The sequence below is a fragment of the Octodon degus genome, unplaced genomic scaffold (assembly GCF_000260255.1).
Source record: "Octodon degus isolate 3935 unplaced genomic scaffold, OctDeg1.0 scaffold00032, whole genome shotgun sequence".
Classification (NCBI taxonomy): domain Eukaryota; kingdom Metazoa; phylum Chordata; class Mammalia; order Rodentia; family Octodontidae; genus Octodon; species Octodon degus.
Genome location: NW_004524608.1, coordinates 13,125,761 through 13,149,945, shown reverse-complemented (window position 1 = coordinate 13,149,945; position 24,185 = coordinate 13,125,761). Strand labels below are relative to the sequence as shown.

Below are 24,185 nucleotides of genomic sequence, written 5' to 3'. Positions count from 1 at the left end.
TGTAATATTTGTATATGTACACCTACTTACAAAATCAAACTGTATAAGAGAATAATTCTTGGAATCAGAAAAAAAAATTGACTTTTCCAATTAACTTCTTTAAAAAGTTAAGAAATCAAGAGTATATTTAAATTAAATTAAATTAAATTAATTATTTTTTTTGATACAGGGGCTTGCTATACAGTTCAGACTGGTAGTGATCCTCTTGTTTCAGCCTCACTAGTGCTGGGATTACAGGGGTGAGCCACCATGCCCTGTTCCCGGGTGGCATGGCAGGTGGCACCAGAGGTCGAACTTGGGACCTTGTGTTGCCAGGCAGGTACTTAGACCACTGAGCTACCTCCCCAGCCCAAGAGTATATTTTTTAGCATGAATAGGAAAATACATTTTGTACTTTCTGATGAAATTTGTCAAAAAATTTGCTCATGATGGCAAAAATTACATTTTAATTTAAAAATGTCATTTTAAGATAGCAATGAATTTTAGTATGCATTGCATTCTTTTAATCATTTCAGCAAAAACGTTTTATATTTCAAAAAATACACACTTTAGAAAGAGGGATTTTGTACTTGATCTCTAAGTGAGTATTTTGCTTGTCAGTTTAACCAGTGACACATATATCTGAAAAAAAGATGTTTCCTGTCTGTGAACACTGTAGGAGTCAGCATATGACAGCAGTGTGCTTAGCGGGCCAGGCGTATAGCTCAGCAGCACAAGCACCTGCTTGGTAAGTGCAAGGTCCTGAGTTCAATCCTTGAAACAGCAAAAAGAAAAGAAAAAAAAAAAAAAAAAACAAGACAGTACAAAGATTACTGCATTTATATCATCCAAAACAATAAAAAGTAATGCATTGGAAGCAGCTCCACAAGCTAGTCAGCTCAAATAAAGACACAGATAGAGAGATATCCCGTTCATAGACTAGAAGGCTTAACATTGTTAAGATGTCCAAGTACCCAAAGCAATCCACCTAGTCTCTGCAATCCCTATCAAAATCATAGAAGATCCAGAATAACCAAAACAGCTGTAAAAAAACAACAAAGTTGGAGCCTCACATTTCTTGATTTCAATATTTAGTACACTCTACAGTAATAAAAAGTATGCTACTGGTATGAAGACCAACATATATGTCTATGAAATAAAATAGAAATGAGCCTATTGTTATTCCCAACAGGGGTGACAGATTGCTGAGTGGGGAAAGTCAACCTTTTCAACAATTAATATTAGGAAACCTGGATATCAGCATGCAAAACAGTGAACTACCCTTTACTTGTACTGTTTAAAAAATACACTCAAAGTAGACCAATGCCATAAGCATAAAAGCTAAAACTGTTAAACTCTTAGAACATAACACAGAAAAAACCTTCATGCTACTGGATTTGACAACAGTTCCTTGAATATGACATCAAAAGCATAGCCAGTGAAGTAAGTGGATAAATTGGGCATCACCAAAATGAGAAGTTTTTGTGCATCAAAGGAGACTGCAAACAGAGTGAAAATGAACCCAAAAAGTGGGAGAAAATATTTGAAATCATGTATTCTGCAAAATGCAGAATACATAAAGCACTCCTATAATTTAATAACAGAAACATGAATTAAACATGAAACTCTTCAACTAAAACAGGGCAAAAGACTTAAATGGACACTTCTCTAAAATGATATAAAGAAGCTATAAAGAAGCACGTGCAAAGGTTTCGCCATTGCTTGTCACTAAGCAAAATGCAAATCAAAGCCATCATGAGAGGACAAATCACTGTGTTACAGTTTGCATGTGAAGTGTCCCCCAGAGAGTTGTGCATTGAAGGTCAGTCTTCAATGCAGCAATGTTCATAAGTGGAGTTTTTGGGAAGTTTAAGGTCAGTACTCCAACATGATCAATGGACTAATCTATTGATGACTTAATTAATTATTGGGAGGTAATGGAAACTGTATGAGATGGAGCCTTGTGGAAGAAGTGGGTCCCTTGGGGTGTGCCATGCGGTATTTTATCTTGTCCCTAGGCCTTTCTTCTGTCTGAGTTTCTTTCTATTTCCTGGTCATTGTGAGGTCACCCTTTCCTCCTTCCCTATGTTCTATTTCTCCACAGACCTAAAAGCTGTGGAGCTATCTGGCCATAGACCAAAGCAATGAGCTGGTGTAAACCTTTCCTATTTTAAGTTGTCTTTCTCATTTTTATTTTTCACAGTGATGGGAAGCTTGCTAACACGCCCCCAGTAAGGTGGCTATTATAAAAACAAAGCAGACAAGCAGGAAATAATGAATATCGGTCAGAATATAGAGATGGAGTTGGAACACTTACATACTACATTTGGGAAAGCAAAATGGCACAGCCACTTGGGAAACAGTGTTTTAGTTCCTCAAAAAGTTAAAAATCAGAATTATCAACATGATCCAGCAATTTTACTTCTGAATCATACTCAAAGAAGCAGAAGTAGGGACATAATGTGTGCATTATGATTGAAGTAGCATTATTCACAACAGTCATATGTTGAAAGCAAACCAAAACCTATTGACGGATAAATGGATAAGCAAAATCTGGTGCATGCATGCACTGGGATCTTAAAAGGAGAGAAATTCTGACAGGTTGCAATATGGATAAGCATTGAGACATTATTATGCTAAGTGAAATAATTCAGGCACAAACAGACAAATATTGTATGATTTCACTTATACGAGGTCCTTAGAATAGTCAAACTTATAGACAGAAAATAGAATATGGCCAACAGGGGCAGAAGAAAGGGGAGTACTAGAAGTTTTATTTAATGAGTACAGGATTTCAGAATGGGAAGAAGAAAAATTCTAGGAATGTATAACGGGCATGAGTGCACAGCAGAGTGACTGCAGGTAAAATCACTGAACTAAACACTTAAACATGGTGTAGGGGCCATTTCTAGGATGTGGCTCAGCAACAGGCTGCCTGCCTTACAAGTATAAGACCCTGAGTTGGATTCCTGTACCAAAAAAAAAAAAAAAAAAAAGGTTTAAGTGGTAAACTTTATTTTATCTATATTTTAGCAGTCTTTAAAAGTTAAGTACAAATATGTTTGGGGGGATATAACAGTTTTAGGAAATGGTAAAACTATAAAAATACCTAAAAATAACACATATTTAAATCTATGACAGCCAGCCGAGATGCCGAAAGGCAAGAAGGCCAAGGGTAAGAAGGTGGCCCTGGCCCCTTCTGTCGTGAAGAAGCAGGAGGCCAAGAAGGTGGTAAATCCCCTGTTTGAGAAGAGACCAAAGAATTTTGGCATTGGACAGGACATCCAGCCCAAGAGAGACCTCACCCGCTTTGTCACATGGCCCTACTACATGCAGCTGCAGAGACAGAGGTCCATCCTGTATAAGTGGCAAAAGGTGTCCCCTGTGATTAACCGGTTCACCCAGGCCTTGGACAGCCAAACAGCTACCCAGCTGCTTAAGCTTGCTCATAAGTATAGACCAGAGACCAAGCAAGAGAAGAAGCAGAGGCTGTTGACCCAAGGAGAGAAGAAAGTTGCTGGCAGAGGGGAGGTCCCCAACTAAGAGGCCACTGGTCCTCAGAGCAGGTGTCAACACTGTCACCACTCTGGTAGTGAACAAGAAGGCTCAGCTCGTGGTGATTGCACGTGACATGGACCCCACTGAGCTGGTTGTGTTTCTGCCTGCCCTGTGTCGTAAGGTGGCGCTCCCTTACTGCATCATCAAAGGGAAGGCCAGCCTGGGGCATCTGGTCCACAGGAAGAACTGTACCACTGTCGCCTTCACGCAAGTCAACTTGGAAGACAAAGGCGCACTGCCTAAGCTGGTGGAGGCCATCAGGACCAACTACAATGACAGATATGATGAGATCTGCCATCACCGAGGAGGCAACGTTCTAGGTCCAAAACCTGTAGCTCGTATTGCCAAGCTGGAGGAAGCTAAAATGCTTGCCACTAAACTGGGCTAAGTGTACCCTTGAGTTTTCTGTACATAAAAACAATAAATTGTCCTCAATCCAGAAAAAATATTTCTTAAAAAAATCTATGAAAAATAAATTATTGCAAGATTTATCTTTTTGGACAAAAGTCAAACAATCAATATCATTTTTATTATTTTGTACCGAATATTCCATGGCTGGTTGAGTCAAGATTTAGATATACATGTGTTTAGAGTTATCCATGCTAACTTTGAAAATCTGGATTTGTATTCTTACTCTATCTGAAAGCGAAGTGGCAGAGTCTGAAAAAGTTTTATAACAACAGACTAGCTGTCATTCAGCAGGGAGGGTCTGTTTTCCTTCCCCTTTGTTTCTCACACAGTGTTAAAGTCTTAGACCAGGAGCAGTTGCCCAGTAACAAAAGAAATCAGTAACTTGTAGCAGGTGGTTCTAATTTTGCCCATCAAACCTGTCACTCAATTGTGCAGAAGAGTGGAAAATCAATTAGCAACTACAGGCCTGGGTGCTGGAGAGTGACAGGAGTGCCTTAGCCCAAACAGGAAATCAGAAATGGAAGAAAGTGATTACTGAGGCTGCTCAGGGATGCTCCTGAGTCCAAGGAGGTGTTCCGTCTACTGCCAGCCTTCCCACACAAAAGATACGGTGGGAGAACGTGACAAGATGTATCCTTGCTCAGAGAGAGGTTTCTTCTCTGATGGAGTCTGAATGAATGAAAGTCAAGAGCACAGGATGCTTCCCTTCCTCCATCTGAGAGGCTGGCAGAGTCCCAGCTTTAGAGGAAGCTATTTCTGGGACATTGTATCTGATGCTAACTGACTTGGAGACATGCCACATTACTGCTCCTGTGGAGTCAGGCCAGCTTGGTGAGTGACTGGGTCGCATGCCAGTATAAGCCGAGACAGGCAGTCCTAATCAGTTGAAATTGGGATTAAAAACAAATTTCCCTATGCCACTGTGTTGCTTCAGAGCTGGAAAACACATTGTATGTTGGCTACTGAGTGTAGTTAATTTTTAAAAAAGTAATGTTTTCACCATATTCTTACACTCAGATTTGGGGAAATGAAACAGATTTCCCCCCAGATGGTTCCTATCATTTTTGAGGTCCCCAAAGTGCTGGTAGAAAATGAAACATTTGAACTCTTAACAGATTTCTAGCTTGGCTTGGGTCACTTTGCCACTATGAGAAATCCATAATGTCACTGTGCCTTTATCCATTTCCTTGTGTGTTATTCTACTTTTGTCACTTGTTTTACATGTTTATGTACTATTTCTTTAACTTCCATGCTATAGCAAGCATCGTGCAGCTAAAACATACTTTTTATTTCTTTTGTACATACAAAGCATGAGCATGTTACTCTGGTACCATTTACAAACTATGTATTCAATACGTAATTTTCTAAAAATTTCTTGACTATTAATTTTTTGCATGGTCAGATAATGCATGAGAAGTAATTCACACTATGTCAGGTATGTGACAGGAAGCCAATGAATATTAAACAAAAAAGAAGAATGAGACCAAAATAGATGAAACAATTAGAGTTATTTTCTTCGGTGTAAAATACACTTAAGTTATTAATAAAGGAGCTTTGTTTCATTGGTTAGGCTTCTGCAATGTCTAATATTGGGGAAACTTTTAACCCAAGGTATTTATGTAAACTTTAAAGAAGCCTAGTAAGTTGAGGGGATATAGGCTTCCTCCTGCCTAGTAGCTATATGTGGGAGGTAGAAAGGCAGAACTGGAAGCAACGCTGAGATACTTTAATGTTGTGGCCTAATGGTTATACTCTAATGGAGACCATTGAGTCTGCCAAAAGCTGCCACCCTAATCCCCTGTGGGTCAACGAATTCCTTCATGTGCAAGCACGTACATTCCTGTGCATTATTTGGAGGAATGAATGGGAAAGAAGGCAGGAAGGTAAGAGGATGAGAGGAGAGAAGAAATACTGATGACTGTGAATGTTGCCTTCCATTGTGGAGAGCCAGAGAAAGCATTCAGGAATCCTACGATGCAGACGTGCATGGTGAGGTCTCCAGTTAAAAACACAGCACCAGTTGTCCCATGGCCTGGGAGTCAGGCTGGTCTTGAACTCACACTCATGCAATCATCCTGCCTCATTCTTCCAAGCTGCTGGGGCCAAAGAGGAAGATTAGCATACCTGACTTTTCAGTGGATATTTTGAAAGGCAATGACACAAAAGTGGCAGGCTTAGCTGTCCTACTGAAGACTTCTAACTGCTTCTGTCTTAGGCACAAAGGAGTCTCCCACCCTCACTGTCCTTGCCACTGATAGTGACGAGGTCATCTTTGTTGTGGCTTTATCTTCTATGACACATCTGCAGTACAAATTGTGTGGCGTGTGAGCAAGGGCACAGTTAATCTCAAGCTAAATCTAAGGCAAAGAGAACTAAGAAGAAATGGTGGCACATTCGAATATTCTCCACATTTTAGTTATACTTCCTTTTCTGCCTCAAAAAGTACCTTATACAACTCACCCACATTTCTAAAATGCTTGTTAAATAACATATTTCTTTTCCATTACCAGCAGTTAGAACATAAAACCTAAATATGACTGACTATATTAGCAAAGCCAGACAATTAATACATTTTTAAGGAAAGTAAAAATCACCTTAAATTTTACTATTTGTTATTCAAAACTCAGTTTAGGAATAACATCAGACAACTTAAATTCACCTCAATGCTTTAAAAATTCATTATAACATAGCACATTCTAGATTTTGATAAAGTTCTTATTGATGTTAGATTTTATCCCTCCAAAAGCCCTCTCATTGAAGCATAGTCAGGTTTCCTTGGAACACTTTTGTTTACCTATTTGTGATGGTTATAAGTGCGGGGGGACAATAATAACCGCTGGAAGCATGGTCAAAGCTTCGCAGGACTGGGTCAATTTTGTAGCAGAATTCACCGTGTCTCTCCCATCCCTTAAAAAAGAAGAAGGGAAATTAAGGACATAATCTTACTCAGTTAAGTACCAAGAGATCTTTTCTGCACATTCTCATTTACCACTTACATAACTTTCCTTTCTCACTTGCTCAAAACTCCTTGAGTTTATGTTTTACTGTCTTTATATTTGCTCTATCTGGTGATGCCATTCTAATTGCTATGGCCACTTCCAGGTTTATGTAAGCAATTATGTTTAAATCCTAAAATTTTATATTTCCTTAAAAATGTAAAAAATTGAACACAAGTGAAGATAAAAGGGGAAAGTACCACAAACAAAACAAAAACCCAAACAAAACAAAACACCAAAATAAAAGGGCACTCATTCAGGAGATCTTATTCTCTCTCTCTCTCTCTCTCTCTCTCTCTCTCTCTCTCTCTCAACTTGTGAAATTTCATGAAAATGATTCTTATATTACGGTAGAAATTAAGAGTATTGGTTCTAGATTCAGAAAGCATGGGTTTGAGTCTTGGGTCTACCACATGTGAGTTTACTGATACTGAACCTATTTTAAGAAATTTATTTAATGACTTCCTGTCCAATTTTCTCATTTGCAAACAAACAAACAAACAAACAAAAAACAGATAGCAGCAATGTTTTGACACTTTGAAAATCAAAACTAGACAATGCAGGCAAAGATCTTAAAAGGGACTTACACTGGGTTATGAATCATTAGATCAGGAGGGCCTGGGAGCCAGTTTTGGTGCAACTCAGGATGACCTTGGTTGGATCATAATTTGAACATGGCCCAAAACCACATTACACACATAGAGTAGCTATCCCTAACTTAACTGGCTGACCTGTTAGGGAGGAAGAAAGGAAACTTTGGCACACAGGCAGAAATGATGAGCACGTGACTCTGAGGCTTACTCCTGAGAACAAGAGGAGGGTTTCTGTATTCTTTAAAATCCTACAGTACAGGAAATACTTTCACTATATTTCAATTGAATTATTTTAGGGTTTTTTTCTCATCCAATATATTAGGTCATATTGTTTTTATCTGTTTTTACATATTAACCAGATTTTAAATACTCTTCATTTTGTGCCAATTCAGTAATTGACAGCTTATGACCAAGCATAAAGTGCATTCTTCAATATTTCTTGAAAAAAATCTTAGTCTTCCCGGGCCTGCCATGTTGGCCCCGCCCTGGGGCACACTGAGATGGCAATTGAGACTGGGTGTGGGGGCGCACCCCTGCAATCCCACCACTTGGGAGGCTGTAAACAGCTGATCACTACGAATCTTATCTAGTAGTGAGACCCTGAACACCCTGTAGACCCTTCCCTAAAATACACACATACACACACACACACACACACACACACACACACACAAAGGTCTTAGTTCTGCAAAAAAATAGTTCAACAGCAACTACACACAGGAATGTAAACATTACGTGCTGCAAATGTGCACCAATGAAAACCAGACCTTGATTAGAAATGGGATACTTTAGTTGAAAACATTTCATGAAATGAGGTGCAGCTCATCAAGCTCCTTTGTCCAGCCATTTAACTGATGCCGAGAACCAACTCCCCTTCACCTCTATTTCCAACCTGTCTGTGTGGTTGACCCTGCCCAACAGACTCTCTCAAGCTCTGTGATGGATGGCAGCAGGTGGCTGAACTGATTTTGTGCTTGGAAGGACAAGTGGAGGAAAACTGATAATTTGAACTTTCTGACAAAATATTTCTCATTCATTAGTAATTTGGGGGTCATATGTTGCTTACCAAAACAAAACAAAACTCTAGAACTGAGAAGCCTCAAGAAAAGAGTGGGCAAGAAATACGTAGCATAGTAGAAGCAGAAAAACATGGCCAGCAATTGCAAGCCCTTTCCCCCATAATGAAAGGGTGGGGTAACAACTGATTGGCTCCTATGTCCAATCTCACCAACAGGACTTTTTTTGACATTGAAATGATCAAAGCTGATTTTATAATCAGTATTTCAAGGAGAAACTGTTTGGAGAGTTACGGTAAAGAAAATGGCTGAATATAAAAGATACTTTTCAATATCAGAAGATAAAGAAAATAAGATCAATAGAAATTTTCTATTAAAACTAGAGAACTAGCTCTGAACCAGTATTTTTAAGCACTGGTAATTCTGGCCAGAAAAGATGAGCAGTGAACAAAACTCCAAGGAGAGCATCAGTTCTCATTTTGTTCTGTGAGATGCTAATTGCTCTTTCAACAAAAATAAATCATATAGAGTTGCCTTGTAGCTACAGTAAGGTAGAGACAGGGTCAGTGTAAACCATAATTTGGGAGTTGTTATTCGCGGGTGGACAGAGTGCTTGGTGACATGTCAGCGATGGCACATGTATTGTCTAGCTGGGGTATGAAGGGCAGCTCCTACGTCTCCACATTGATTAATGTATGAAACAGCCTTCTGCGGAGATGGATTGCTATTTAGTTGGAACATAAACAGTTGAATCTGAAGAGATAATAATTAAAGAAGAGGTCTTAAAACCTGGGTATGGGCTAGCCAAATAGCTCAGTGGATTAAAGCACCTGTAAGCAGCTGCAGGGGCCAGGGGTTCGATCCCTGGGCCTGCCATGCCAGCCCCGCTCCCTAGGGCACTCTGAGATGGCAATTGAGACAGGGCGTGGTGGTGTGCACCTGTAATCCCAGCTCTTGGGAGGCTGTAAATAGGCAGATCACTAAGAGTTTGATCTAAGAGACCCTGAATACCTTGTAGACCCTTCCCTAAAAAAAAAAAAAAAAAAAAAAAAAAAGCTGGGCATAAGCTGGGTGTGGTGGTGCACACCTGTAGTTCCAGCACTTGGGAAGCAGAAGCAAGAGGATTGCCAGGAGTTTGAGGCAAGCCTAGGCCACACAGCGAGTTCAAGGACAGCCTAAACTACATAGCAAAACTCTGTCTCAAAAACCAATAAAACAGAAACAAAAAATTGAGTCTAAGAAAATTTTGAGAATAATACAGCATTAAAAATTGAGGGTGGACAGGAAAGTAAGCATATGTGTTGAAAATAGAGACAGATTGATTTTATACAACTTTATTGCAGCATATTAAATGTATCCAAGAAATTTTAAATTGACAATTCCTACCTTGTCAGTTTAAATCTAAGTATTTTATTATATCTAAAATACTTTGTTACTTATACTAAATTTAAAATATTTTTACTATTTCTTTCCCAAATAATAAACACACAGTAAGCAAGTAATTATACCCAGTATTGTACAGAAGTCTAAGCAAGGTGAAGAGGGAGTCAAGAGGCTGAGGGCAGAAGCTCACTCTCTGACTCCAGGCATGTGGTTGGCTTTCTCGGTGACTTCCCACTTGAGAACTATGAAACCCACATGTGAGCAAGGGCATCACATGGAACAGTTGCTGTTTGTACAGATGGTATAACAGGATCATTTATAGTTTTTAATTTTTTAAAAAAGTACCCTTGGCTCACAGAGCACAGCAAGGCAACAACCCTTCTCAGGGCCCTGGGTCGTTCCGGTACCTCCACATGATCATTGTTCCATTTCTAAAATGCAGCTCACTCTTAGGCTGAAAATGTGTCAGGAAAGAGGTGGCAAGGAAGGGAAGGGAAAAGAGAGGGACAGAAGAGTGAGCAGAAGATGGGGAGGCCAAGTTGCTTTTAATCAGTGGTGGGTGTGTTATCCTAGTTCTGTACCTTCTGTACCTAAATTGCAGCATTGCACACTTACCTCGGGACATCCTGATTCTGCATCAGAAAGGATATGGCCTGCTCTTTTACAAGTATAAAAAAGTGTTTCTTCACATTTTGTAATTTTCCAGTGTCCCTCCTACAAGAAAAGTGTTACAAGATGAATTAATATGCTTCATGATCAAGTTAATGGGCAATTCCAATAATTGTGAGCCAAATGGAATTAATAACAAGCATTTCCAGTGGGGTAATATTTCAGGCTCCTGTCTGGTTGTGGTAAGGGCTGGCACTCTCTCCGTGGAAGGGTGTGGGGGTGGGGTACTCACTCTACAGCATGTGACAATTGCAATGTCTGCCGTCCCAAATCGAGGGGACAGGATAGAGGAAACAATGGGTACATCTCATTTGATGCTATGCAGTAGGCCTAATGTTGGGTGATGTTCAAATAATCTGAGCATTCCCAAGAGAAAGCAATTGTTATTCTTATTTTAAAGGATAGGTTTAATGCTCTGGTTTAAGGTCCCATGGTCAGGAAAATATTGGAGCAAGGCTTGATAACACAGTTGGCCTGGCTTTGCATTAAGTTGTTCTCGATTTTTCTCTTAAAAAGGTAGATTAGAAGGCCAGGGAGATAGCTCAGCAGGGTAAGTGCCTGCCCAACCAACACAAGGTCCTGAGTTTGATACCCAGTACCAAAAAAAAAAAAAAAAAAAAAAAAAAAAAAAAAGACAGATTAGAGAAACAATCCTCAGTTGTCTGGGTGTATCAGAATCACTAAAAACAATTTCTAAAATGAGTGACTGGGCCTCACGATCAGAGTGTCTCAATCAGTAGCTTTGGAGGTACCTCTAACAAGGCATTAGAGGACTTCAATGCAGCAGATCTGGAGAATGAGAACCAGCTGGACCAAGTCATCCTGTTCCTGTCACTGTGTATGCTACTTTCTCTGGTATAAGTGCTAAATCAAAGGCTTTGCTGCTTCCATGTGTAGATCTTATGCTGGGGAAACACCCAGATGTTACCTGGCTGAGATTCACATTCAAACTCCAATGCCTTTCTTTATCACTAGGTCTATTACAAGCAGATACTTTGCTATCTTCTCCTTGGTCTACTGAAGGCTACACTCAGATTCTACATTAATAATGATTCAGTGACTGCTAACAGATTAAAAATTTTTTTCCAAATACCTTTTAAAAACTTTAACACAAATCAGAACCTTGGACTCACACCACACTACTGAATTTTCAGATATCCAGGATTTTATGAGAATTAGAACCCTTCCATGACCTTTAGAAACATATCATGTTGTAGGTTTATGTCTTCATAAGCAAGAACAGTTCTGTGTCTCTCCTGTATGGAATCTTCCAGCAAAATATCTAATTATAAGATAGTGTCAAATGTATGATAAGCAGCTTACTAGCTGTTGGATGCATGGATAAATGAAGCTCCCTAGGTTCACAAAATTAGGTGTTAGCTATGTTAGGTAACCTGTGAATTATAATAATTACATTTATATTGAGTTGATGGAAACTAAGTTGATGTAAGTAAATGCTAACTTTTATACACCTACTGTTTAAGGAGCTACTAAGCTGCCAAAAGGGGCTACAAAATATACTTAGGGCAGCATTATTCTGACTTACCCAATAATATTAATATCTATCCTCATTCTCTTAAAATGAATTCCCATCCAAATATTGGCTCTTCTGTAGTAAATACACTTAGCGAAGTGTGTCCATCAATAGGAGATGAAGGTCATCTTAATCTTTCTTAAATATAACTCTGAAACACTGTACCAGCATGTGTAGTTGGAGCTGCATATGATAATTTAAGCTTTAAAAGTTACAACAGTGAAATGTATCACAAGAAAGTGCTTAGAAGTTTTCCAGGCTTGGTTGGCAAAAATTTATCAAGATACTTAAGTAGCATTTAACGAATCTCTTCTTGGGGGAAACTAGATATGATATCCAATGGTTAGAAGGAATGAGGAAACCCATAAAATTCCAATAACCTCCTAAAATTCAGTGCATGCTTTCACCAGTTTGAGTAAGTCTATTTTAAATAGCTACTAAACCATTAAGTGGCTTGGGATTAAATCAATTCTGTATCATCAGATACTTTAGATAAATAAGAGATGAGAATGCTGGCAAGTGTGAAGTCAAGGCCAGTGGGCACATTCCATTTATGAGAGAATAAACAATGAAGTTTACCGTTGGTTTACACTTTCCAGAAATGTTACACATACTGTTCAAAACTATTAAGGTTAATAAAATAATGAACCTTTAAAACCATCACTCTCCAGAGTAATCTTCTCACTCTCAGTTTTCCCCCTTATAGTCAATATGGTGAATCTGCCATTTACCAAAATGATGGTTGCTCAATCTCCAAATCCACCTAATTTACTACCTCAATCTAATTTAACAGGAAGCCTTGTGACCCAAATCATAATGTCCCTAGCATAGGTAGCCTCCAAAATGATTTTTGTACTTCTACCCTCTTGGCCTTTCTTTGTACCAGCTGACCTCTGCCTGGAGTATTCTTTCCTCTGTTCACAAGTGGTTTACTTCTAAATTCTAGCTTCAGTGTCACCTTTCTTGACTGCCCTGTCTAAAGGAATAGCCCCAAACCATGCTCCTTACTGTCAAGTCACCTCTAACCTCAGAGTGCTCTTCACAACTACAATGTCCATGAGTTTTCTGGGTGTACTTGTTTACTGCCTAGCCTGAAGGTCCCATGAGGAATTTGTACCATGCATGCCTTGGTCTCTGCCATGGCCCATGTCTCCCATACAGATGGCCCTCAATATAAATGAACATTGAACAAAGGGTCAACTTACAGGGTGCGTTGCTGAGACACACAGCTGGCTTCTACTTGGAAAAATTAGGGGCTCTAGTGAGTCCCAATTAGTAAATACTACTGAAGAGCCATTAGACCATTGAAAGGAAACTGGAATTTTATTGCTGCTCAAACCAATCCACGTTTCTGAAGCATTTTCTGTAAGAGATAAATATAATTTACATACAAGATCTTAACATTTTTCGAAGGTCACAGTAACCTGAGATTATTACCAAAATATACCATTTTGCATGCAACTTCTTTATTTCTTAATGTAATAAAAGCTGTTTAAGTCTATAAAACATCAGTTGAAATCCTTTCCCTTCTATTTTATCCAGATCTGCTTGCTTAGCAGACAAGTGAAAGAAAGCACAGTGTGATCTAAAACTGACACAGGATGAAGCTGAAGCAAGTTAGAGTCCTGGCACTGTGGGTCTTACTACAGTATGTGAAGCAGACTTTGAAAGCCTGGTTTTGCTTCTGTCTGGAGGAAAGAAAAACAGGAAGATCTTCTGAACTATGAAAGAGGCCTTTTTTTTTCTTAAAAAAAACTTAAAAAAAATTTTTAAAAGCACAGAGAAACTTCTTTATTTAAATTCTTACAATTAAAGATAGAGCTCTGTTTCTATCATCACAGTATTCAAAGACCTTTAGGCTCCTCCAGTTTCAAACATTTTTGTTCTTTTCTCAAAATAACTCCATAAATTAACATAAATCCAAAGCTAGACACAATTCTGAGATTTCATATCCAATTTCCACAAAAAAGCTAAACTTTTACTAATAGTGTAGCTTAAAGATTTTTTTTCTGCCAAGGAAAAAGGAACTGGAAGTCTTAAACCATTGCAATGGGAGTAATGGGCCAAGAGCCTTAAAGGCAAGGGAGATGTTCAAGTGTCCTCGCTGACATAGAGGTAGCTGCAGTATTCTTTTAATCCTAAATGCAAAGGATTAGGAAAAAATGACAAAGATTTTTGTTTTCATTCCAAACTAAAATTTACCATTGAAAGGTCATCAAAGTAGGGTCAGGATTCTTTTTGTTTTTCTTCTATTTTTAGACACTGACAAATAAAATCCAGGAATTCAAAGTTTTTTGTTTTTGTTTTGTTTTTAGCAGAATTACATGTCAAATATGGGACACAAGAAGGGGCAGCCTTGCTCTGATGGACTGAATGTGGTGAAGGCCCAGGAATCCATAGCTGAGAAAGACACATAGCCTAAGAACTACTGCATCAGACAAATTGGTCTTGGCCACAGTGATCCAAATCTAACTATGTATCTAGAAAATTCCCTTCACAGGAGCACAACACAATACTGCTGCCTAAAGGCCAAAAGCTAAATTATAGGTTTAGGTTCATTAGAAACTTCCATAAAAAACCTTTATCCTTATTTTTTTTAAAAAAGCCATTTAATACACCAGACATTTGTAAAGATTTTTATAAAGTTTCTGAACTTTGTGTAAAAATCCAATGACTTCACATTCCTGTATACTGCTTAGAAATATCACTAATCAAACAATCACCCCATCATATTTCATAGTTCTAAGTCAAAGGCAGTCAGTACTCACCATTTCCAAGGAGGTTTACAAGAAACTCCACCTCTGCTAACGAAGCTATGTCTATCAATATACTGTCCTCAGACTGGCATGACTGTAAAGCCTCATTCCAGGTCTTTTTTTCTTTCTGAAGCTTGTAGCAATTACGATTGTAGGGATTCCAGCCGGGTTCACAGTGGGTAGCATGGTATTTCCAAGCATCTTGTTCTTTTTAAATCAATAAAAATGTAATTTCCATAAGTATTTAAGCATTACTTATTGCTCTGTATATAAATTGCTATCAATACAATTGCCCTTAAATGTGAGAAACAGGAATACATGAAATGGACACATAATTCATAGAATTTGCGAGCTTTCAAATACTGAAGGGTTAAATTTCTGATCTAGATGGGAGGTCTAATGGATCTTAGTGCTTCATTTTCCAGATAAGCAATCTCAGGCACAAAGCAATAGGGGACATTCTAAAGATTATATTGTAAAATGAAAGCAAGAAGACAGAGCTAAATATAAAATAACAGAATTGTCCATTTTTGAAATCTTTTTACATTATAAGACCATTATTATGGAACATGATTTAAATTTCAAAGATTTTTTTATACAGTACAGGTAGATTTCCTTATACATATTTACACTCTGAAAAAATAGTTGAAAATTCTGACACTTTCCCCTAGACTAGGAACAACAAGCAAGTCCCACTTTGAGGGTCAGTCAGGGTCCTGTAGTGGACTCAGGGTTGGCTTCCCAGGGGCCCAGGGCCACAGTGCTTGGGCTGGCCGAGGGAAGCTGATAGTGTGCATGCCAGTTTTAGCTCTTTCTCAGGAACTCATCCCCAGCTGGAAATCACATTTTTGTTTGATTTTATAAACCTCTACTAGGAGCTTCACTTTAGAACTCATTTACTTATGTGCAGTTTCACTGCTACTCAGGAAACAGTTTTTTAAAAGTTGCTTCTAGGACTCTGACAGCAATTAAAATCAATGTCAGAAAGTGCTAGAATATTTAGATACCATCTACCTCAATGGCTTCCAACCTAAAAAAAAACCAGTCATATACCTTTTTAAACATGCTCAACCCCACTAAAAAGGAAGATAAAAAGATGAAAGAGGAACTTCTCTGGTGGAAGCAAGAATAGAGCCACGCAAGAACCCTGGGAGGCAGGGTGCAGTGGCAGCTGAGGATAAGGGTGCGGCTTAGCTGACAAGTGCTTGCCAGCCACCTGTCAAGGGCTGGGTTTGATTTCCAAGATGCCCTTCCCCCTGCCAAAACAAAGGATGGTGGCTGAGTGAGATCCTCCAGTGATGGCTTCATGCAGATGCACCTAGTAGAACAGCTGTTCACACAACAAACTACTTTCATAAGAGCTAAGGAAATTAAATGAGAAAGCAAAGGGTCTCCTTGTGTCTCTAAGTGCTGGGCAAAGCTTCAGGACCTGTCAGGCCAATGCTCATGAACCAAGTCATAGGAGCTATGGTAGACCAGATGACTGACAGGCTTGAGTACCCTTCCTCCAACCTGGGGTGGCAGAGTGGAGAGCAGGACCTCACGTGGTAGACAGTAGGACACAGAAGCTAGCACATGGGTTTGTCCACCACAGTGAGACATTGCATCCACTAGAAACTGAAGTCCCCATACACAGGTCAAGAGGTCACAGACAGAACTTGTATAGATGGTGTTTCAGAACTGCTCCTGCATCAGAGACAGACCTGTGCCTAGTGGGATGGACTTATTTTGTTCTGTATCACTGACAGGTGCAGGTGGAGTCTGGCCCTCACCTTTACCCCCAAGACTGTGTGGGTCCTTGTATCTGTAAGACTCAGGAATGATCCAGCTTAAATGGCCATGTCATGGCCTCCATCAGCACTATCTCTACCTTGGGCAACACAGTATGGCACAAGACCCCATTTGCTGGGTGTTGGGCAGGGTAGTAAGCAGAAGACTTTGCTCTGGAACTTAGTGCTGAGCTGGTGAAATTGTCGCACACTGAGCAAGTCCTGATGGCACCTATTCCAAGATTGATATGTAAGTGGAACACCTGGAGGAGCACCAGTGGCAGTGGAAGTCACACGACCCTAGTCTGTTGGATTGTACTCCAGCAAGTATCAAAGCATATCGCAAATCTACCTTAGCAATTGGCACCTCTTGAGTAGGCCTTGGTTCTACTCCAATGTTGTGCTGGTTTTGGCTGACTATGGGCACAAGGTCTGACACAGTCTAGCTGCAAGTATGTGCACAAATACGGCATAGCACATGATGCTGGCACATCGACAGTGACTCCAACCAGACCCAGGCAGTATTCTGTGACATCTGACCACAGGCAAATAACTGTGAACCAAGCATGCAAGCCTGCCTGACCAAACGAAGACTTGTGGGGACATACTGCTCTCTCTAAATAATCTCACTGTTTTTTCTAAACAACATAACAGTGTGTTCAGGACAAATAAGGAATTGCTCTCTAATGCAAAAACAATGACAGTACACTAACACCAGGCTCCTGAAAAATCAGGACCTGGGTGCCATCAAGTACTGAAATACTAGGAAAACAAAACAAAACAAAACAAAACAAACAAACAAAAAAAAAAAAACACAGCTATAGCCTCAAGGAAATCAAGCAACTGATTTAGAATTTCTGGATATGTCTTAGTTACTTTTCTTATTGCTGAGACAAAATACTTAACTCCCACAAGTTAAAGGAGAGAAGATTCATGTAGCACACATCTTGTAGAGATTTCAGTTCATAGTTGGCTCGCGCCCAGGCAGGGTGAAATGGCAGAAGGGTATCACCAAGTAGAAACAGTTCATGGCAGGCAGAAGGCAGGACGACAGCAAGCAGCAAGCAGCAAGTGATGATCATTTTCTGTGCCTTTTATCTTGTCCATGCTATTGTTTCTCGGCCTTTTGGCTAAGATCAAGTGTAGTATCTATTCGTATCAGTCACTTATCCAGACTACCCACCCTTAGGACAGGTACTACTCACACCCTTAATCCTAATATTGTATCCTTGATTTCAGCATCACACACTCTTGGTCCAGCTACCTCCAAAGAGCCTTTCTAAAGAGCACCCATAAGGGAGGGAAGAGGATTATTTGGAGCCATCAGTAGTCCACACGGGGGTGCATTGGCACTGGTGCACTAGGTATAAAACTTGGGGATGGGGCTCACTAGGGCCAGAGAGATACGGGAGCACAAAGAGAGAAAGAAGCTTGAGAGAAGCTTAACAGGGAAACATTTGATTGAGTCAACAATGAGAAACAGAATTTCAAGGACCATAGATGTTTGTAGATGTATATAAACATGTTTGTTGCTTTCTTGGTTTTTGTGTTTGTGCTACTTTCTAAGACTACCACGAAGGACTTGGTGTGAAATACTGTTTTGAAATCAAGTCCCAGACAGGACAAGGAGGGTAGAGCAAAGAAACAGCAGACAGAGTTTAAACCCTCTAACTTTGCTCAAATAAGACATGAAAAAGTTCTTTTAAATTGCAAACCATTGGGTTGAAGAGGCACCAGCCGCTGGAGGAAGGGGCACAAACTAGGCTCCGGGAGGCCCCCTGTGCTGAGGTCTTAGGCAGACCCAGCTGGGATTCCCCAGCTGCCTGCCCATCTGTTTGCTCCATCCAACCACAGAGGCTGGTGTGTACCACAACTACAGTCTTGTGTGCCCAGTGCTGAGTAGGAGTGTCATGACCATGGTATCCTGTGGCCTTGGCACTGGCTATGCACATTCTTGGCATCACAAATTTGTTAGAGACTCAAGGTAGTGTCTATGATTAAAATCTGGGCAAAAAAGAAACACTCAATGGGTTTTAAGGAGCCATAAGCTGCAGTCCTGGCCATGGCAGTTCAGGGAAATTTGGCTGAGTCACAGATCGGGACTTCAGCCTCCAGGGGAATAGAACCATTTTCTTTGTCCCCCTTGCAATTGGCATTGAAAAAACCCAGACAGGCAGAGGAGTCCGTGGAGGGTTTTCAACAACTTTGCCCTGCTTCTGAAGTTCTACTTGAAAATAATCCAGGACAATTTGTAGGTCTTCATGAATCCATACCTTTTAAAACCTTAAAAGAACTGAAACATGCTGTTGCTACTTATGGTCCTACTGCTCCCTTTACCTTGAGTTTAGTAGAAATGCTACAACAGATTATGGTCCCAAATGATTGGAAAGAAATAGCTAAAGCATGTTTGAATCCAGATTACTGTGGAAAGGAAATTTCTTTGAATATTGCAGGGAACAGGCAGCTGGAAATGTGAGGCTCACAATTTGGCCATTACAAAAGATTTGCTAATTGTAAAGGGTGTTTTTCTAGCACAATCAACTTACCTTTGCATTGCGAATATATGAGCAAACTAAAACAGCTGCTATTAGAGCCTGAGAGAACTCCTTTGTAAGGGTGAAATATTCTTTAACTTGGCTTCTGTTAGGCTGGGCCCTGATGCACCTTTCCATGATTTTACTGGTTCATTGCAAGCTACCGAGAGGATTATCAGTGACACAGAAGCTAGCAAATTAATAGTTCAACACTTGGCCTTCGAAAATGCAAATAAATGGTGTAAGAGGGTTTAAGAGCCCATAAAAATCAGGCTATATTGTTTGAGATGATTCATATTTGTGCAGGTAGAGACCCCTCATATGCACAGGGGACTGCCTTGGCAGCAGTTATTACTCAGGTTATTCATTCATAGTCCAAAAAAGGGGAAAAGTAAGGTCATTTGTTTCCACTGTAGGAATGAAGGGCATTTAGTCCGAAACTGCTCTGCTGCATCAAAGAGAACACAGTCTTTATCTGTCTCTTCAATAAACCCTTCCAGTCTGTGTATTAGATGTAGACAAGGGTACCATTGAACAAGTGAGTGTAGACCTAAAACTGATGTGGAAGACCGACCCTTTCAGAGAAACTTCCAATGGGGCCCACCTTGGCCCTATTAAACAGTGGTGGCCCTTTTCCCTCCCCCATCACAGGCATCTTTGTCCCTTGGGGAGCAACAACTGATAGAGGAAGCTTGGACCTCAGTTCCTCCTTCAGATTCCTATTGACTCCTGACATGGGGCCCTCAATTATTCCTACTGGAATCTGGATCTATGTCTCTGGGTACAGTGGGAGTCTTGCTAGGCTGCAGCAGTCTCGTTTTAAAAGGCCTCCAGATTTTTGCCTTGTGTCATTGGGAAATCAAAGTCAATTGAATCCACCAAAACCATTGTATAATCCACAGCAGACTCATAATGCTTAACTGGTCATTCTTTCTTTGATAACAATTTTAAAACTAATAAGGAAAAAAAAGGGATTGGTTGATTAAAGGAAAAGCATTTTAAAGGACTTTTTCAAGTGTGGATGGCCTTCAGGTGAGGCAGCTGGGTTGTGCACCTGGAGCTGTACAAAGGGCCATTCCTCCAGGAGTAGAGCTTAGCAGAAAAGCGGGAAGTAGAGTGGCTGTCTTGCTCCATCACAACTGACACTATAAGAAAAGTTCACATTTTCCCCTTAAGGTGATTAGATTACAAAGATTATTTCCATCCTAAAGATAAAAACAACTGAATGGCAAAGGAATTAATAGTGATTAGCCTCTGATTATAAAGAGCTGCCTATCATGGTTATTATATTAATATTTGAAATGACTTGCTTTATTAAAGCATTTGTTGCTAAATTGTCAACAACAGTCTGAAAAATCAATGAGTTGCATTTTTCAGGATCAAGGGTCTCAAATAGGATGCTGTTTTCTTCATTGGAGCTATCTCACATAATTATATTATTATAATTATGTGAGATAACCAGATGATCAGTTTGAAAAGAGGATGAAACAGATGATCAGTTTGAAAAGGGGATGACACTAAAACTTCCTAAAAAAGATTTTAATGTTGTACACTATGTTTCTAGGGTTATTAGTCTATTTACCTAAATAAATTGGAAGCCATGTTCACTTTAAAAAAAAAAGATAAAAACAGTTTGTTTAAAAAAATTCTGGAAGATTTACAATAATGGGGATATTTTTAAAAATTACTTTAAAATTCCTTTAATTCCTAATGAATATTGATTGCTTGTTTTACAGCCCTAAATTAAAATTGGTAGATATAGATACAGATATAGATATTTTACAAACAAATATAGAAGTGTGGAGTACTACCTAAAAGGAGTACAGTTTAAACAGTAGCTTGATTTTGACATCCCATTTATTTATTTATTTATTTATTTTTAAATGCATTTTTTTTTATTAGTTTGTGTTTGCATATAGACTGATTACATTCATTGTGAGGAGCTGGGACAGGTACATGACACATCTGAATTCTTTTTTTTTTTTTTCTTTTTTTTGACGGAACCAGGGATTGAACTCAGGCCCTTGTGCTTGCCAGGCAAGCGCTTATTCTACTGAGCCATCTCCCTGGCCCCTTGACATCCCATTTAAATAATAAAAGTCTTAGTGGTGGTCTCCAAAGAGGTGTAAGCTATGGTAGCTTCTTCATATTTGGGCCGCCTAATACTTAATGCGTTCAGCACATTAAATAAAATTGCCTAGAGATGGAGCGGCCTACTTAAGGAAAAGCATTTAAAGGGCTATTGGACGTGGATGCAGATGTTTCAGTTATTGCTCAGCATCACTGGCCTGGGGTGCGGCCTCTGGCTGTGACCACTACAGATTCACAAGGGGTGGGCAAGGTTTCTTACTTTAGCAGAAGTGCTAAGTTGCTAATTTGGAGGGATGCAGAAGGCCATTCTAGGTATTTTCTCCTTATTTCCTCCCCCATATATTGGTCAATCTATGGGGCCATGACATATTATAGGGTATGGAGCACAGCAACAGGGACTGCCCAGTCCTGTAGCTATTCTTTAGATGTTTTTTTCTTACGGTGATTGATTTAAAAGACGGTTTCTTTTCTATCCCTCTCCCTCTGAAGATAAACAACATTTTGCTTTTTTTTTTTTTCCCCTCTATTAATGATCAGGCCCCTATGTGCCATTTTCAATGGTGGTGTCTACCACAAGGCATGGTGAATAGTCCAACGCTGTGCCAAGAGTTTGTGGCTACAGCCATTTGGTCAGTGTGACAGGCCTATTCATCTGCATACATGATCTATTACATAGATGACGTTCTCTTGGCACATGAATCCCCATCCATTTTACATAGCATGTTTATCCAATTAGGTGATGTTCTCTTCAATGCAGGTCTAGTGATAGCCCCTGAAAAGGTGCAAACTGTGGCACCCTTTACATATTTGGGACATCTTACTCAACAGGGCAAATTGTGCTCCAAACTGTTCAGAACCAGGTTAGATACTTTGCAACCCTAAGATTGATTTTTAGACTCTACTTGATAACATTGATTGGCTGCGCCCAGCTCTTAAGCTAACTACTCATGAGTTAAGTCTTCTCTTTGCATTCTCAAGGGAGACTCAACCCCTACTTCTAAAAGAACACATACACCAGAGGCCAAGACTGCCGAATATCAAGTTAATCAGGTTCTTTCTAATGCTCAGCTCTCTAGAGTTGACCCATGTTTGCCAATATTTTAAATTATTTTCCCAACTCAGTATATGCCAACTGGGGTTCTTTGGCAGTCTCAGGGTTCTTTACCATGGCTAAACATGCCACATACTCCATCCAAAATTGTTACTCTTTCAGATGCTATTCAACAAGTTTCTGTATCTCATGCCACTTTTCATCAAAACGCTTCTATCTAACGCAACTGCCTTTTTGACTCAAGCACAGGCCCAGGAAATTGTTAAACAATGCTCTTCATGTATACAACACTATTAAATTTATAAATTCTACAAAAGATGGAAGTACAGCAGCAGAAAGACAATTCCATCAAATAAGAGCAAAAAGGCTAGAAAGTATCCTTTGGAGAAATCTCCATACTGGACAATGGGAAGGACCCAGTCCACTGTTAAGCTGAGGGAGAAGGTATGCTTGTGTTTTTTCCAGAGAATGCTGAATGACCTATGTGAATACAGGAACATGCTGTCAGGCTATATACCAGGAAGCCAGATCTGGAGAAGTTAACGGGAAGGCCAGATCCAACCTGGGGCCTATTAAAGAAACTGACAAAATGGAAATCTAAGACCTAAATAGATGGCAAAATATGTAATGATAACTGAGCTAAATTTTACTAGTATTAAGATAAAAAATACAAAGTATACATATTAATTAGAGACAAAAGATTTTATTCCTGCCAAAATTTTCTGATAAGAGATCTCTGCTTATTTGACAAATAACAAAATCTGATTAGTCTATTTATAATTATTAAATTCTTTAAAAATTGCAATACATGGGTCAGTCAGTGGGTTAAAGTGCCTGCAAGCAGGCGCAGGGGTCAAGGTTGGATCCCCTGGCCTGCTGTACCTGCCCCGCTCCTGGGGGCATGCTGAGATAGCAATTGAGACTGGGCATGGTGGTGGGTACCTGTAATCCCAGCTCTTGGGAGGCTGTAAACAGGTGGATCACTACGAGTCTGATCTAGCAGTGAGACCCTAAACATCCTGTAGATTCTTCCCTAAAATTAAAAAAAAAAATTTGCAATACGGTTAGTATAAGTTAATCTGGTCAGAAATATATAGTTGAGTGTATTCATAATTTTATAAAGATGGTTATCTGTGTGTGTGGTGTATATGTCTATGTGTGTATCATTCTGTGAACAACTGTTCCCTTTTAACGTTTTAATTTGTTGAGCATTTGTTCACCACACTACAATTTGGAGTATAGACTTAAAAGCATGCTTTTTCCTAAGTAACCAGCTGGTCTAAGTGATAAAAAACCAGTTTATGCACAGTTTATTGGAAAGTTTAAATTAATTAAACAAAAATTCCTTAGAGTGGGGACAAATTAATCAGAGAGGAGTCTAATTGATGAATAAGAGGTGTGACCAACCCTTTTGTTCATTAATGAAGAACTCCCAATAATCTCTATAGTCTCTTAGGAGACACCCTCAATAAGTTGGCCATTGTTTAAAGATAAAAGTCTTTCAGAAAAATTACAATTGGGTTTTCTCTTAAAAATGGTTTTGGTATTCAACTAAATTAAGAAGCAAAGGTTTGCACGTGTGTGGTAACTAATTATTGTTAATCTCATGGTGTCCTAAATGTATCCATGACTCTAAGTGTACAGGTCTTTTAAACTGTTAAACAAAGAATGCTTATTGTGATAAAACTGTTTCAAATTAAAAAAAAAAAGAGGGGGGAGAGAAAAATCCTTGTGATGTGTATCTCATTTAAGGATAGTTTAGGTCAAAAATTTTTATGTGTTGGATAGAGAAAAATTAGTTAAAAGGGTTATGTTATGTCAAAATGAAAATGTAAGCATGTCACA

General features: G+C 39.4%; 1 protein-coding gene and 1 pseudogene across 1 annotated transcript in view; one reads left to right on the top strand and one right to left on the bottom strand.

Moving 5' to 3' along the window:
• The window catches only part of Pla2r1 (phospholipase A2 receptor 1), a 128,724-nt gene that overhangs the window by 57,037 nt on the left and 47,502 nt on the right, over positions 1-24,185 (bottom strand). Inside the window, exons 7-10 of the mRNA XM_004629979.2 lie at positions 14,908-15,102; positions 13,345-13,502; positions 10,552-10,650; positions 6,743-6,855 (exon numbers count right to left, since the gene is read on the bottom strand). Coding sequence (XP_004630036.1) covers positions 6,743-6,855; positions 10,552-10,650; positions 13,345-13,502; positions 14,908-15,102 — 565 coding nt within the window. The remainder of the gene's footprint in view (positions 1-6,742; positions 6,856-10,551; positions 10,651-13,344; positions 13,503-14,907; positions 15,103-24,185) is intronic.
• On the top strand, positions 17,775-17,852 carry LOC111816440 (annotated as a pseudogene).